Genomic DNA, 16,928 nt, shown 5'->3' with positions numbered 1-16,928 from the left:
TATACACGACTAAGAACAACAAGACAATAGAAGATTATAGAATCTAAACATAAAAATAAATCTTATGTGATTCATCCCTTTTCCAACTATTAACTGAAATTGTGTGAAAGAAAAGAAATCTTTGATTTCTTGCTAGAAAAGAGTTTGGTTACCAAGTTTGATTACCATAAGCGGAAGGTCAAACCTTAAATTTTTTAACAATACTCTCCTTCCAAAGAAGTACCTTGTCCTCAAGGTGGAATGATGAAAAATGTTTATTGATCACTTCATAAGGATCCCAGGTTGCTTCATAATATGACATATCTTTTCACTAAATCAATACGACATTTGCTCTCGTAACTCCTCGGTGCATTCCTTTTTCCTCCAAATATTCCAAAACTACCTCCGCGTTCTCTGTCAGCGTTGGAGGTAGTGAAGACGAGGGTGTGTAGTCTTTGATAACGCGCCTCGATTGTGATACATAAAAGATTAGATGCAAAGATGATGGTGGCGGTAACATCAGATGGTATGCCACTATCCCGATGTTTGCCACAGTTACATAGGGCCCAAAATATCATGGAGAAAGCTTCTCGCTTTTCTTGGCCAGTGTCTTTTGTCGGTAAGGTCTCAACTTCAAATAAACTGTCCCCGAGCTGAAATTGTACCTATCTCCTAAATCCACTAGCCTTTTCTTCATGATATGTTGGGCCCTTAGTAGATGTCTCTTGAGCCCTGAAATATTCTATCCCTATCCACCAAGTACAGGTCTACATTGGATGCCTGTAATAGTGTTATGCCTATAGTGTATCAGGTGAGGTGGATCCAGAATCTCCTTTAGTATCTGCAACTCTACCAAATAGCCTAATTCAACTCCCCACATCATCTCAACCATGATTTAGTGTGAGACCATGCTTCTGCACAAGCCAGCATCCTCTCTCAACACCACATTCCTCATCTCCATCAAAATCTCCATAGTTAGGGATTTTCAATCCCCCATCATCTCTTCGATCGTCTAATCCCCCATCATCTCTTCGATCGTCTGTAGCAACTTCATCCCAGAATCACGATAGTACTTCCCAAGTCCAAGTGAAGGAAGTCCTTCACATGTATGCCATTTAGCGTCAACAACAATTGCATGTAAATTCTCCAACTTTTCTCCACATTCCCCATCCCGGTCATAACCCCAAAATTTCTTGTATTTATCAATTTCAACCCTAAAAGGCCCACAACCCAATTTGAGATGAAGTTGTGAGTGGTCCCACTATGCATCAACACAACTACAAGCTGATCCCCGACTGATCCTCGACTATCCCCAAAATTTCTTACCACTGAGTTGAAGGACACCACTGCTACATCAAGGTTTAAGTGATCCTCTCCTTCCACCGTTGTTTCCTCCATCTCGTCACTATTCGCATCCTCCCCATCTCAAACTGCAAGAACATGGAGCAAATGATTATTGCACCAGTGGCCTGGTGCATACTCATCACATCAGAAACATAACCCTTTTCTCTTTCTTCCTGCACCTCTATCTTCATGAGGCGCTTGAAGTTGACCCAAGCACATGCCCTTATACAGCTCTCCTTCAATGTTTCCCTCTAAAATGACACCGTCTGGGGCCTCAGTGTCAGTGTCAACAAGGACTCTTGTGGAATCCTCCCATTGTGCTACTTTTGTTGGCCCTCTCCATCTGGTTCTTATTTTCTACCATTTAGGCTAGCTCCATTTTCTCCCTCAATCCCTCAGTCTCAACAATTGGAGGGTTGCATGTATATTTTGTTTTAGACCCTTCATAAAATTCTCCTCCAATACTGCTTCAAAAATCACCCTCAACCTCCTCGACAATAACTCAAATCTCTCCCTATACTCCGTGACGACCCCCTCCAAAGTTAAGGTAGAATTTCTCGTGTAGGTCTCATTCTCGAATGACTCAAAAACGTTACAACAAGAAAACCTTAAATTTTTTTCACGATAGGATCGTGTATTTAGCAACCCTCTACTGAAGCCACACTAGGGTTTATCCCTCCAAACATAATCCTGTATCCATGAGCTTCTCCTTCTCTTTTAGGTCATTTACCGTGAAATATCACTCCACTCATAATCAACAAACAAATTGCAAGCATTGTGTAGGAAATCCCAAATTAGGCTAATTTGATTATCTTTAAGCAAACAAACAAGATACAATGAGTGATATACAATTTAAGAGGTAGATCGACTCAACAAACCCTAGACGCTTCTAAGAATAATAAAACAGAAATTTGTAGGAATCCAAACATAAAAATAACCCTTGGTGATTCATTCTAATAAAATACCCTCAAAACACATTCAAACTTTCCCCTCAATTTCTCTCCCCGCATAAATGATTAGGGGCTTAACGGGAGGCTGGAATCATCCCAGGCAGGACTTAGGGTTTCCAACCTCAAGGCTCAGCCAGTCTATGACGGACCAACATTACAGGCAGTTTTGATTGGGAGGTAATTAACTGTGTTTTTGGTAAATTGTAAGTGGTGGCTGGAAATCAATGTCCATTAGATAGTTCATCAATCTCCCTTGGTGAAAGAAGATTTGCGTGAGTTTCATGTTTGAAGAAACACATCCCTCATCATTAGAGCCAAAGATATGACACGTGGTGGTCCGAAAAAAATTACTTTAATACCAACTTATTGTAGCTTATAAAAAAATAAGTAGATAGCAAAGAGAAATTTCATTATTATGAGAAAGGATTGAATCACCCAAAAGTTCTAGGATTTACTCACACATAATAATTGTAACATAACTCACCTTTAGGGGAATCACACACCCAAATGAAAGCAATCTCTTTTCTCAACTTTGAACTCTCTCTAAATTGCTTCAATTTAAGGTCTTTTATAGCATCAAACTGAACTTTATGGCTGATTAAATCATGCGGCTGGCGAGATAGCTCGTGGTAGGAAGTACAGTTGGATGAGATGATTGGTGCGTACCAAGTGTTGGTTGGAAAGCATCACTATGGTTCACCAGATAATTTGACTGTCATACTGAAAATGTCAGGAATAGGAAAGCTTCACTTTCCTCTACCCATATGAGAATAATACAATCAATAGCAGGATTGGAGTTTGCTCTGCAAATTGTTCCATTAGAAAGAGGCAAAATAAAAAATTTTAAAAAAAAATTTGTCTATCTTTTTTTCTTTTAAGGTGGAAAATTTAGCATCGCTTCCAAGTAAATTACCAGCAACTGAAGCTAATACAAGTTATTTGTATGAAATATGTCATGCAATAAATAGTGCAAAGCCTATTCATACTTATTTAAATTTCAATTTGCGAGGAGCTATGATGCACGGGTGCGAATATGGGGACACAGACACGATACAGACGCAACACATCTATTATTGTAAGAAATTAGGATTGGGGCTTTAAGGAATTGTTGTTTGTGGATGGTGGGACCTTTTCTAATTACCTTTGAACCACTATGAATTCCATTTTTTCTGCCAGTATTTCAGTTGAATGAATGCTTTATGCGCTTCAGGGGGGTAGCAAACTTGATTCACTGAAGCAAATCTGATCTGTTCTCTTTGAATACGTCGACACCTCTAATGGGCAGTTCGACCTAATGAAGAGCAGTGTTTCCATGACCAATAATGTTCTGCAGGAATTCTCCCAGATAAGCACTCAACATGTTATACCTCAATTGTTACTGCATTTGAATTATGGTTAATTAATCTTAAAAAATGTTAATGCAAACCAACAACTACAATTCCTAAGCAATGTTAGGCAGTGTTTGGTAGCATACTATTAATAAAATTTAGCCATGAACTTAACTTAAATCCACCCAAACATAAAAAAAATAAATATGAAAGCCAATGCTCTGCTAAATTGAATTTTCTCACATTCTGTCTTCTTTTTTCTCGCATTCTGTCTCTTTTACTATGTAAATCTCAATTTATTCAATCGAATTGCGAAGTAAATTATTCCGTTCTTGCTCAGGAGATTTATGAATTTACTGGACTTGATAAATCTTATTTAACATAAATTTGGGTTGCAGCCGAACACCGCCTAAGGACATTTTGGTTTAATTACTAAATCCACAAAACAAAGCCATCCCATTGCAAAGAGAATCTAAAAATCTACCGAGATACATTTAAAAGGCTGTTTAAGCATCAAATAATCATAAACACCTTGCCTATAAAATATTTTCTGCCGCCGAAGTAAAAGCAGATTAATGCATATCCTGTGCCTCTAAAATCAATATTCACCTTATTCACTTGGAAAAATCCCTCTTTAAGCAGTGATGAAATTTGCGATACTGCTCGGCAAAGGATGGTGGTCGCTGATACACTATTGATGCTGCATGAATTAAGATGCTGGCAGTCAAACCCCATATCAAAAACTTCTTGTCATCCGTCTGATAATCAAAAAAATGGATGAGATAGTCGGCCCCCATCAACTCCCGCTCTTCTGCTCTCCTGTTCTCATCCTGTTACCATTGAAAAAAGTTAGGAAAATAAGTCATTTGGCTTGAGATTTTGAATCTATGGAGAGATCTATTTACAAACCTTCACAACAGAATCAATACTCCTAAATAACTTTTACAGCAGAGACACATGGTTTGTAGAAGTTAAATTTTTTGTGCAAGTGTGTTGGCGCAATGCGATCATTAAAAGGTGTGAACATTTTAGATATCTCAAATCTATTGTTCAAAGTGACTATGATATATATGGGGATATTAGTAGTAGAATTGAGGTTGGTCGGTTGAAGTGAAGGAATGCATTAGGCTTATTGTGTGATAGAAAAGTACCGCTTAGACTTAAAGGAAATGTTAATAAGTTGATGGTGAGACCCGCAATACTTTACGGCACAAAATATTGGCCTTTAAAAAAGAAGTATTAAACAAAGTTAAGTATTGCTGAGATGAGAAAACTAAGGTGGACAAGTGGCTTGGCACAAAGACAAAATGTGAAATTAATTTATCCGTGAAAGGATTGGTGTAGCTTTAGCGGCAAAAAAGGTTAGAGAGAAACATCTTAGAAGGTTTGGTCATATTAAACATCGAGTATCCGATGATCTGGTTATGAGAGTAGATATTTTAGATTCAACTTATGTTAAAGAAAGGTAGAGATAGACCTAAAAAGGGTTGGGCATACTGTATAAAAAATGATCTTAATCTATTAGAATTAAATAAAAATATGACACTTAATAGGACACAATGGAGAAAAAAATATTCATGTAGCCGATCCCACTTAGTGGGATAAAGGCCTATTGTTATTGTTCTTATTGTTTGTGTTGGAGCAATGCAAACCTTCAAGAACATTTCCAATGGCGCATCGAAAATTGCTTCCACCTCCGAGACATTGGCGACAGGTTTGAATGCTTGCCTATCAGAGAGTATTCCAATTACAGGAACTACTCTGAGAAGATTCTGCAAATTAAACGGGAAAATATATTCAGTTTTCAAAGAGAAATGAAAGACTACAATGAGAGAATTGCCAGTCTTATGGGCAAATCCGGTCCAAGAGAACTACGGAACTAATCGTACCTTGGACAAGAAGGGCTCGAGGACAGTGACGACGTTGACTAGAGATGGATCTAGCCCGATCTCCTCGTTGGCTTCTCTCATGGCCGTTGCTACGTCGTCAGGATCGGATTCGTCCGCTTTGCCCCCCGGTAATGCCACCTCCCCTGCAATCTAAAGCATTTAGTAGGCGGAAGAAGGACGGCTTTGAAAACCCTAAGCTCACAGATCGAGATACGACCGGAGTGGGAGGAGAGGTTGGAGGAGCGCTTGGTGAGGATGACGCGGAGATCGCCATGATCGCCTTCAAAGAGGCAGATAAGCACAGCTGCTCGCTGGTTCTGTGATGTGACAGGGGGAGGCACGGAGGATTCGGCGAGGCCCATCTGGGAGAAGACCTTTCCTCTCTCGTCGATCTCGTCATCTTCATTGCCGAAGCTGCTGCCAAAGCGCGGGGCACTGTAAAGGCGGAGCTGTTGGATGAGCTTCTGTATGTTGCTGCTTGGCTGCATGGGATTAGAAGAGATTGAGTTGTTAGAGGCGGCCATGGCTAGACCTCGCAGCCTTGCTGCCATTCTGAGCATTGGTTCTATGCGCCAGATAATTGAAATATAAACTTAATATTTAATATTAATATATAATTATTTACTATAATTAAATTAAATTAAAATTTTATTTTATATTTTTTTAATTAATAATTAATTAACTAAATTAATTGATCATTAATAATAATTTTTTTAAAACTGGTTATTTATACAGTACATTTATGAATTAATAACTAATATGTTATTTATTGTACTAATTTTAATATGTAATTTAATTTTTATTAATTAATTATGTTGTTATTTATTATGTCTAATTACTATTTTGATAATATGTTAATTAGTTATTAATTCTTAATAAACTAATTAACTATAATTATCTTTTAAATTAAATTAACTTAAATGTTGAAACATAATTTTTTTTTCCCCTTCCCTCTAAAATCATTGTCTATCTCCGGCCCTCTCCTTCCTCTTCTGATTTCATTATAGAAATCGTCACCCCCATGATTGAAACCCATGTGATACGATTGCTACTAAAGCTAGTTTGGAAGGCAATAATGGAATCACGGTGTTCAAAGATGATCGGAATTATCATATTTCTCCTCCTTTCGCTTCGCTCTTACTCGAAACTATTGTCGAAGGTAATTGTTGTTATTAGGCATCCTCCTCACATCCTCCTCTTCTTGTGATCCGAGATTTACAAATCAGCCCAGAAATGGGCAAAATTTAAATTTAGTAAATCCGAATATTTAAGAAGTCCAACATGTTTGCCTAAGAGTATTTAAGTTAAATCCCGCTTAAATCCTCCCTTAAATCAAATAGCTTCTTATGATGTTAAAAATTAGAAGCATAAACAATATTATTATTATTATTATAGTAGGCCTACTCTTAAGCTTATAAATAGAGACCATGGATGAGAAGAAGCGTCACAAGTGAGAAAAAGGAGAAGGAAAAATGAGGGAGCGTGGAGTTTTCTAATGCGACTTTTAAGAAGAAAAAAACTGTCTCTGTCCTGCATAGTGAGCGAGCAACGAGATTTTCTTTCACGATGTGGTGCAGAGGAATGTCTTCCCCGTCCTACATAGCAAATGAGTAACGAGATCCTTTCGTGTTGCGACCAAGAGAAAAGTCGTTTCCATTTTGCGTAGTAAACGAGCAATAAGCTTTTAAGAAGAAAAAAGTTGTCTCTGTCCTGTGTAGTAAGCGAGCAACGAGATTTTCTTTCACGATGTGGTGCCGAGGAAAGTCTTCCCTGTCCTACATAGCAGATGAGTAATGAGATCCTTTCGTGTTGCGACCAAGAGAAAAGTCTTTTCCATCTTGCGTAGCAAACGAGCAACAGGATCTTCGTTACTGTTGCAACCAAGAGAAAAGTCATCCTCGTCTTACGTAATAAGCGATCAACGAGATCTTTTTTCATGTTGCGACCAAGAAGAAAGCACACTATTTTGCGTAGCAGACGAGCAACAAGATCTTTTTTCGTGTTGCGATCAAAAGGAATGTCGTCCCCGTCCTGCATAGCAGGTGAGCCATGTTAGCTTCTTTCGCGTTGCAGAAATAATGACAACTGGAGAACCTCGTTGTCTAACAGCCGCCATTGCAACACCATCGTCACCGCCATTGGGCCACCACCTTTGAATCATCGTAATCAGTAGACCAACGCTGTTAAAATCAGGCAACTGCCGCCAACACCAGACCTCTATTGCTCCACCATTACTATCACTGTCGCTACTGCCAATGCTGACATCAGACTTTCTGACACTCGACCTCTACTGTCAGCTTTTCTTCACAGGAGCTGGGTCATCGTCAAATCCTCATTATTTTCAACAACTTTCCTAGCAAAAGTCCTATTCAATGGCCTGTAAGATTTTGTACCCTATACTGGCACGGTGGAATCATTTCAACTGAATCGGCCTCGTGGCTTTTTTTCCCTTCAGATTTTCCGCATAAAAATTCTTGTTATCTTTTCTACCGATTTCTTTTTACTCGTGTGTGTCCGAATATTCTTACAACACTAACGGCGGGTATTGATGTTCTATGGTGCATGCTTCAACGAGGTAATTTGTATAACTTTGAGTTGAGTGAATGGCGAGCGAGGAGCTATAGTGTTGGTGTTCTTTAACCTTGACCATCCTTTTATTTACTTATTTATTTATTTTTCCATCAGTATTTCCAATTATTTCTCATGTTTAGTAGGGTACGACATGAATTGTTGATGACATGTTTTATGCATGCTTAGCATTCTGTCCCATTTGTTCAGGTAATCACTGAGTTCCTTCATATCCCGCCTGCATTTATGAAGCACGCCATTTTATGAAATTGGGGGTTGATTAAACGAGTTTAAGGTTAGAAAAACTAAGTCAAGATAGTATGATCTAATTTTTTATCAAGATGAATTTCAAATTCATCAGATTTCTTTTGGTGCAAAGCTAGTTTTAATTGATTGCATATTGAATTTTAATTTATGTATTTTCCATATGAAGTCCGGGCGAAGCTCTGGGTCCGGATTCCAATAAAATATTGTCACGTGTATCTGACAGGACCCATCTAAAAAATGAAGAAAAGATGCTTATTGTGGTGTTATTACAAAACAACTTCAATAATACCGCAATAACACCGTAATACCACAGGTACCGTGATTTCGCTTCATAACCCCGCAAAAATAACGTGAATAACACCATAATAACACTGCAATAACATCGGTGATCAGCACCAATAATACCGCCTCAAGGACCATACAAATAACACAGCGATAGCACAACAATAACTTCATAAAACAACTCCAATAATACCAAAATAATGTCGAAATCTCGTGAACAACGGCAATTACATCGTCCAGAGGACCGCACGAATAACACTGTGATGTTATTGAAGTATTATTAGTCTTTTAATTACTTTTTAGATGAGTTTAATTAGATACACGTGATAACATTTTATTAGAGTCCGGACTGAAATTTGGTCTTCTACTAGTTCATCAATCTTTAGACTGATGGCGCTGAGACGGTAGTTGGGGCCATCAGCCAGCCGTCTTGCCCCTCAACGCGCGGCGTCGCCCGCACCCCGCAACCTCCCTCTCATCAGTCAATTATATTCATGATGAAGACACCGTCTGCGCCTCTTGATTTACAAGAAAAGGTTATATTCGTTTTGAACCCTTATTGATAGTTTGATGGCTGATGAATATTATGGATTATTTTCTTTACAGCAAATGTGGTACCTAATCTTAAAATTCCATAAATGAATTACTCTAGAAGGCATAAATGTCCCGAAAAATTTCTCGATTGGGCAAGAATCTCAACGCATGCATACTGAGATTGAAAGTTTCAAAAATCAAATTAAAATTTACTACGCTTAAGTTTATAAATCAAATGATATTAAAAGTGATTCAATCTGAGTCCAAATGGGTCAACATCATGCAACCAAAACATCATGAACCTCTGTTGTCACGGTCACCGTTACATTTTCACCTTCATGAGATCACAATCTCTCGGCAGTCACTGTCGCTGGACCACTATTGCTTTACTGTCGCCACCAATGTACTATCTTTGCCTGCCCACTACTTTGATCACCATCACACTATTGACATCATCACCGTTGTCAGGCCACCATCATCATTTCTTGGCCTCTATCACCACCAGATGGTTGTCGCCCTACTACGCTATTGGACAACCATCACTCATTTGATATCATCACATAATCAACTTCCCTAAGCTAGCATTGTTGGCGCCTCAAAACCACTATTGTCATCAAAACATTGCCTATAAGCCGCCACCATCACTAGACCAACATTGGGCCACCATCACCACTGTCAGACCACCATCGTCTGACCATTGCTATCATCGAACCACCATCCCTCAGTCGACGCCATCACTGTTGTTACATCATCACCACTGAGACCGTCGTTACCCAACTTTTGGCAATATTGCACAACTATCACCAAGCTAACGCCACTACAATTTTTGGATCACCATCATATATTCACCGTCATTGTCAGATCATAATCACCTAACACACACATTCGCCATCATTGTCATCTAGTTGATGTTTCCATTGCCACCATCACAGACTTTCCATCACCATCATCAGACTTCTATCCCTCTCACTAGAAAACTATTGATTGGCTAATATTAGACCACCAATAGACATTACCCTGCTCTGTCTCTCCTCGATGGCCATTACTCTGCTAGCAAGACAAGCTGATTATCTAGCTCTTATCTGACACTTATCTGCATTTGACAAGCAATATTAGCACAACTAGGCGGGATCCACTTGAGCAAAAATCAACCATCAATTGGGAGCTCTCCGCTCGAGAATGCTCATATGAAATTTTTGGGTGAGATTATGTGCAATTGTTATATTATTTTGTATCTTTATGGTAATTTCTATATATTTTGTTATAGAAAAGTAACAATACAACAAGTTTGAGAGGACATGAAAAAATTGTTTTGGTAGTGCGGCAACATAAGTTTCTTGTTATAAAATAGAGTGTAGCACCATTGTGCTACATTCGAGCACGGCGACATTACTGTAATAGTATTACAGTGTTGTCTTTGTAGTGCTGCAACGCTGATCAATGAAGAAAAAAAAGGCCAAAGATCGAGAGCTTGACATCACATCGCTATATTTTAAGCATCGCAATTCTGCCTAAAACATCGCAGTGCTATATTCACGGTGCCACAGCCAAAAATGAAAAATTTTGTTCATTTTAATGTGGGTTCAAGAGAGAACAATCTTAGGCTATTTTAGACTATATATATTGCTGAGAATTTTAGGGCAAAGAAAAAGAAGAATCGACACAAATCCATAAGAAAACACATAGATTTAACAAGGTTCGACAAGAATGCCTACGTCCTTGGGAGCAGCTGCTTTTATTTCAATTCAAAAAAAAGAGTACAAGATATATATATAACACTGACGTGTAATATGTAATTACAAAATTATTACTGTACCATACAACACCCACAACCTACATAATGAAACTCCCCCGATTAGAAAAATGTTTTTACTTCACTCCACTCACGAGCTCCGCTAAGCTAGCCGGCTCCGTTCCAATCCAGTATCTGTCCCTTATCTGGTATACGAGTCATATAATATATATATATATATATATACAATGTATGAGAGAGCGGAGAAGGGTGTCTTGGAGTCAGTTGGAGTCAGTAAGGGTTGTGAGTGAGTGTGAGGGAGTGAAAGGGTTTTGTCCGTTGAGTGAGGGGGAGAAGATTCAACAGATTCATGAAATTTGAGAATTTATCCGAGTGTTTTTCTTTCATTTACTTACATTATATTTCGAGTTTGATGTGTTATGTTTAATTTTTATATTAATGTATCATAATTAAACAAAAAATTCTTAGATCTAGTGTCACTTTTGATATTTTGTACTCCGGGCATATGATTTTGATTGAAAAATATGTGATTCAGTAGCATTTAATCTTAAATGTTACTACCTAATTGTTTTGTTCATCTTAAACATCAATTATTGAACTAATTAGGTCTTACAATACAAATAAGCCAACAAAGCGGACAACAAGAAGCATGACTAGCCCAAAGAAACAAGTATAACATCAATCTTATGAATGTAACTTAATTATCTCATTAGCTTATTTTTTCATAATTTCACTCAAAAAACACATGAGAATTGGTGGTAATTAAATGTATGCCTAAAATGTAGACTTACAAAAAAAAAAATGAAAGAGGACAAGCTCATCATGCCAAGATCAGACCAAACTCGCTAGCTGAGTTATAAAAGGACTTGCCAACGAGGTTCTATGATAAGTTACCAAGCCATGTTTAAGGTTTTTACTTGACAAGAATTGGACAGACTCACATGTTGACAAAAACTAGATTTTCCACAAAAAACATCACTAGATTAGTTAGATCTGGCCCATGTAGTCACCAAAGCATGAATAAGTTAGTGACTTCTTTACATATGATGATTAACTATTAATAGAAACTTGAGTCTATAAGTTGGTTATAAATTTCCTGCACTTTTTTGTAGTTATTATATATAAGGCTCATTTTGTTCTTTATATCTAGAACTTTAGACCCCATATCTCCCTACTTATAAATAAGAGATTTCTATGAAAGTCAATGGTTAGATACTTCGATTCAAGATATTAGGTCGGATCAGTACGCACTGTTGAGCCGTGATAGTGAACTTTCACATTCTATGTCTCATTTTCTTCCGTCTTCTTACATTTATATTGGTTTTTTTTTTTTTTTTTTTTTTTTTTTTTTTTTTTTTTTTGTATTTTGACTCATAGCTCATAAGCGTATCTATGTTTAATTTTGAATGGAAAAGATTCTATTAGGGTTATAATTTTATATGATTAAAGAGGGGAGAAGTGATTTTATACGTAGGATGTGGATAAAACTTTATTGGAAATTGTATTTATATGATAAAGATGGGTAATTCAAGAAGAGAGTTCTAAACATATATGACGATGGTCTGGTGATGGTTGAGCTCGAGAATTCTCAATAGCTTGAAGCTCCTTTCGGTCTTCTCATCTCGGTCTAGCCCCGTTCATGAGAAGAGTGAGAGCTTATTTATAGAATTTAAGAGTGACATCCTCAATAAATACTACTTGAATTTGAACCATCCCATCGGACATACGAAAGTAATCACAATCTATATCATATATCTTAATTTCTTAATGTTTTACATGTCTTTTGAGTTAGTATGACTCTAGTATAACTCAAAAATATACTTGGATCCAACACTTCCCAAGCTTATAGGTTGTACTTCTCACACATCCAAATTTATTTTGAATTCAACATTATGGTATACTTGAGTATATTTTGCATGTCAAGTTCTTTAATGCTGAATTGATTTTGTAATTGCTCCGCAAGCTTTTTGAGAAGGTAAAATATAATAGAGTTTCCAAAGATGTTAGGTTATATAGGTTGCATACTTATGATAAACTATGTTTGAAGAATGTGATTATGTAGTTTTAACAAAACATATGAATTTCTAATAATGTCCTATAAGTGTTATATAATGTTAAATTTACTTAACTAAACTTGAGAACATTGAAGGGAGACTTCCACTAAAAATAACAATAAATGAAAGACTACATCTAATATTTAAACTTCTAGAGCGCGAGTTGACAGTATTACTCATTTTATAATTAGACTAGCTTGGCGATGTATTGGCTATATAAAAGATGCAAAAAAATAGTATATATAAATTTTTTATCTTAATATTCTAAGAGATTTGAAGAGAAATATTTTTCATGTACAAATAACTTGTCAAATACATCTAAAAGCTAACCGAAGGTGTGGAAGGCATATTCCATGAGAATTATCCCACTCTAAAAAAATTGTCCTAAAGTGTATGGAAGAAATTCTCCTTCGCAGTATAAGACACGGTGATTGTCTAGAAAGCATAGTGAAGTCAATTACTCGTGAATCGGTTCTTGCCACTCAACCTTCTCCAATCGGCTCAGGATAATTGTGACCAAACAAAGGGCAGAGATGATAAATATAAAACTTATTATCTCTGATACATTGTCCTCAACATGTAATTATTAATTGGGTTTATTTTATAATAAAAATTTCTATAAACAAAGGGGGAAGAGGGAATGTAAAAGAGGATCCTTTATTATTTCCACCACGAGCAGTTACTAAAAAAAATACAACATTTTTTCCACTCTTTCTCCATTCTCTCTCTCTCTCTTTTATGCTCTATTCTTTGGTTGTGATTCATCGACAAATCTGTCTTTAACATACTAAAATTGTGTGATGAGCGTAACATTTCACAAATAAGAATAGAAGCATCACATAGAGAAAAACCAACCCAAGGAGAAGTAACTAGCAATAGAGAATTCATCCGGGAAAATAGTCGAACTCATCCATTTGACTGCCTGTACAAACTCCTCCATTCAGCCTTCCTCCATTCGCCCTCCTCCATTCGCCCTCCTCCATTCGCCCTCCTGTAGCCAACCTCCTCTACTCGGACACCTACATTCGGTCAAAAAAAGATTACTCTCCTAAGAAAATTCTCTTAAAAAATATCTTCATGAAAACAGTTTGTCAAAGGGAAGATGGGTCACGAAGGAGTGGAGCCGAGCAACATGAAAAAACATAACAGAAAAATATCTGAAAACCCTCTTTCAAATTTTTGCTTTGATTTATTGCATTTATGCTTTTTGAGCTTCTTCAATGTGTATATTATTTGGTAAATAAAAAGAATTTGCCCATAGCACTAAGAAACTTGCCCCTCATGTGCAAGATTCCTAAGAGTAAAGGAAAATCGCCTAATCATTTGCTAGAGAAGACTTTGACTAAGCTCCTTCTAAAGTATAACTTGGCCAAATAATGGATGAAGCCAATTAACCTAGGGGTTGAAGATCGCACCATCTCGACCTATATAAAATTGAAAAATTACGACGACAATTACTTGTAGGAGAGCTACAACCCTCAAGCGAAGGATAGTCCAAATTTAACAAAACTGCATAATTTTTTTGAATCTGTCGTATTTTTTTAAAGTACTCAATTTAGTCGCACAAAAAAGGTGAGTAGTTTCACCGAGAACTCTCCCTATAAGTCTATCATGTCAATTATCATAAGAATAAGCTGACAATCTATGAGTCTACTACCTGAAGGTGAGCTAAAAGTACAAAGATGAAATCCTTTAGGTGTAGTCAAGGTGCCCCAAGAATAATTCTTCATAGATGAATTAAGAGCCCGTAAGCATTTGAATAATCAATGCATAGAGATATACACCATGCTTCTTTAATCAAACATTTTTTTGAGTTATATTCGGGGAGAATAGCACATCTAATAAATTGATTTACTAGACTATAAAAACATGCACTTGTCTTATCGAGTCAATAATGTTAGTTCATATTCATCATTTTCTTATTCTTTTCGCAGCTGCCTTTCAAAGAAATAAGATAATTATGGAGCTAATATATATATATATATATATATATATATATATATATGAAAAAAATCCTCAATCGCAATTTAAGTATTTGATTGTCTAGAAAACCTCCTGAACTTAGTCACTATTCACTCGACTCTAGCCACTCGGCTCTCTCTCGTCGGCCCTCATCAATCGATCATTTCTAGTTAGTTCTCTCCAGTCAACCCTCATCAGTTGGCCCTCTCCAATCACCCCTCATCAATCGATACTCTTCTGTTTACCCTCTCCAATCGATTATCATCAGTAGGCCCTCATCATTTGGCACTCTTCAATCGGCCCTCATCAATCGATACTCTTCAGTCAACTATCTCCGATTGACTCTCATCAGTTGGCCCTATTCAATTGACCCTCATTAATCGATATTTTCCAACCGACCCACTCTAATTAGAATTCATGTAACCAACCCTCATCAATCGACACTCTCCAATTAACCCTCATTAATCGATACTCTCCAGTTGAACCTATCCAATCAATCATCATCAATTGACACTTATCAATCGATACTCCCATCTCGTCCATCTCCAATCGAACCTCATCAATCGATACTATTCAGTTGACCCTCTCTAATTGGCCCTCTCTTTTCAGTCGACCCCCTCTAACCGGCCCTCATCAATGTGCACTCTCCAATCGGCCCTCTCGAATCGACACTGTCCACTCCGCCTAGGAAAAATGTGACAAGACAAAGTATACAAATGATGGATATTAAATATGTTATCGCAAACATATTATTCTCTTAATGTAATTATAGCATGTATATGTTTTATAATAAAATATCTCTATATAAAGGGTAAAAAAGAATCTAAAAAAATATTTTTGAACTACTACTAAAAGATGATAGAACACTTTCTACAATTTTTTTCCGCTCCCTCACATGTCCTATTTTTTGTTATATTCTTTTGGTGTGATTCACGAACAAATCTAAGTTCAACATGAAAAAACTTAAAAAAGAAAGGAAAAAGTGCAAAAGCGATAAAATAACACCCATTTTAATTATGTTTGTGAGCTTCATCTTTATCAATAATTCAAGCCTTCAATTCAATTTGCTCAAATTTCAAAAAAAAAAAAAAAAACGATTCAGGATTATTTTGTGAAAACAAATTGAAGGCTCTAATTAAATAATAACCACATCAATGTGGTCATATCTACCTTCTGCAGTTGCTTGATTAGGATGCAGACAATTGCCTTGTAGCAATAAAATCAAGCAAGAGAAAAGCAGCAGAAGAGTTCACTGTTGAACAACAGAGACATTCTAGGCATCTTCAAATGGGATAAAGATGCGCAATCATTTAAGCAGCTATTTAATCCATCTTTTTATAACAATTTCACGAAGTTTGAGCATCAGCACCCCCATTTGAAGAAGAAACAATTTAGTCTGTCGTCCGGAAGTCGAGTTACGTTTGATCTCCGTTGAATCACGATCGTCGCCTGAACGCACCTCAGCGGCGTCCAGGCGACGGAAGTTATAATTTTTCCATTTGAAGGGGTGAGAAACTAGAAAAATTTTGCGTGTGGCTAATCTGGCGAAAAGAATTGCATACGTCAAAGGATACGCAAAAATGCATATATAATAGGGTACACGGGACGGGCGTTATATGGGGCGTTATATGGGGGTTACATGAGGGTTACAAGCGTGTTATAACTTTTTTGTAACTTTCGTGTAACTCAGCTGTAACCCGCGCTTTTATTTTATCCATTGAGATTACAAGATTACAGCGGGGTTACACGGGAGTTACACGAGAGTTACACGAGAGTTACACGGGGGTACAACGGTTTATAACCCCCTTATAATCCCTGTATAACCCCCGTATACCTTATTATGTACGCATCTCTATGTACCCCTTTATGTACGTAATTTTTTTCCGTCAAAAATTTAAAGTGACCCCATTTTAACAATAAAAAAAACAAAAAAAATATTTGTGAGTGGTCTAGATCTGGCACCGCACACAAATTTACGTGCGGTGTCTGTACATAATAAACGCTCGAGAAAATGACCA

General features: G+C 37.1%; 1 protein-coding gene across 4 annotated transcripts; it reads right to left on the bottom strand.

Moving 5' to 3' along the window:
• Positions 1 to 2,754: 2,754 nt before the first annotated feature.
• On the bottom strand, positions 2,755 to 6,053 carry LOC110022618 (nudix hydrolase 15, mitochondrial-like). Of its 4 annotated transcripts, none has more exons than XM_020721663.1 (5): positions 5,708 to 6,053; positions 5,491 to 5,633; positions 5,254 to 5,373; positions 4,211 to 4,431; positions 2,755 to 2,993 (listed from the first exon to the last, which is right to left on the bottom strand). In XM_020721663.1, exons 1-4 carry the CDS (start codon positions 6,048 to 6,050, stop codon positions 4,216 to 4,218), a joined length of 822 nt encoding a protein of 273 aa, XP_020577322.1. In that variant the 5' UTR covers positions 6,051 to 6,053; the 3' UTR covers positions 2,755 to 2,993; positions 4,211 to 4,215. The 4 variants fall into 4 exon arrangements, with proteins under 4 accessions (XP_020577322.1, XP_020577324.1, XP_020577323.1 ...); XM_020721665.1 differs by lacking the exon at positions 2,755 to 2,993 and adding an exon at positions 3,059 to 3,076; XM_020721664.1 differs by lacking the exon at positions 2,755 to 2,993 and adding an exon at positions 3,071 to 3,088.
• Between the last annotated feature and the right edge of the window lie 10,875 nt (positions 6,054 to 16,928).

The sequence above is a fragment of the Phalaenopsis equestris genome, unplaced genomic scaffold, assembly GCF_001263595.1.
Source record: "Phalaenopsis equestris unplaced genomic scaffold, ASM126359v1 Scaffold000198, whole genome shotgun sequence".
NCBI classification, from domain to species: domain Eukaryota; kingdom Viridiplantae; phylum Streptophyta; class Magnoliopsida; order Asparagales; family Orchidaceae; genus Phalaenopsis; species Phalaenopsis equestris.
This window is presented reverse-complemented; position numbering and strand designations above follow the sequence as displayed.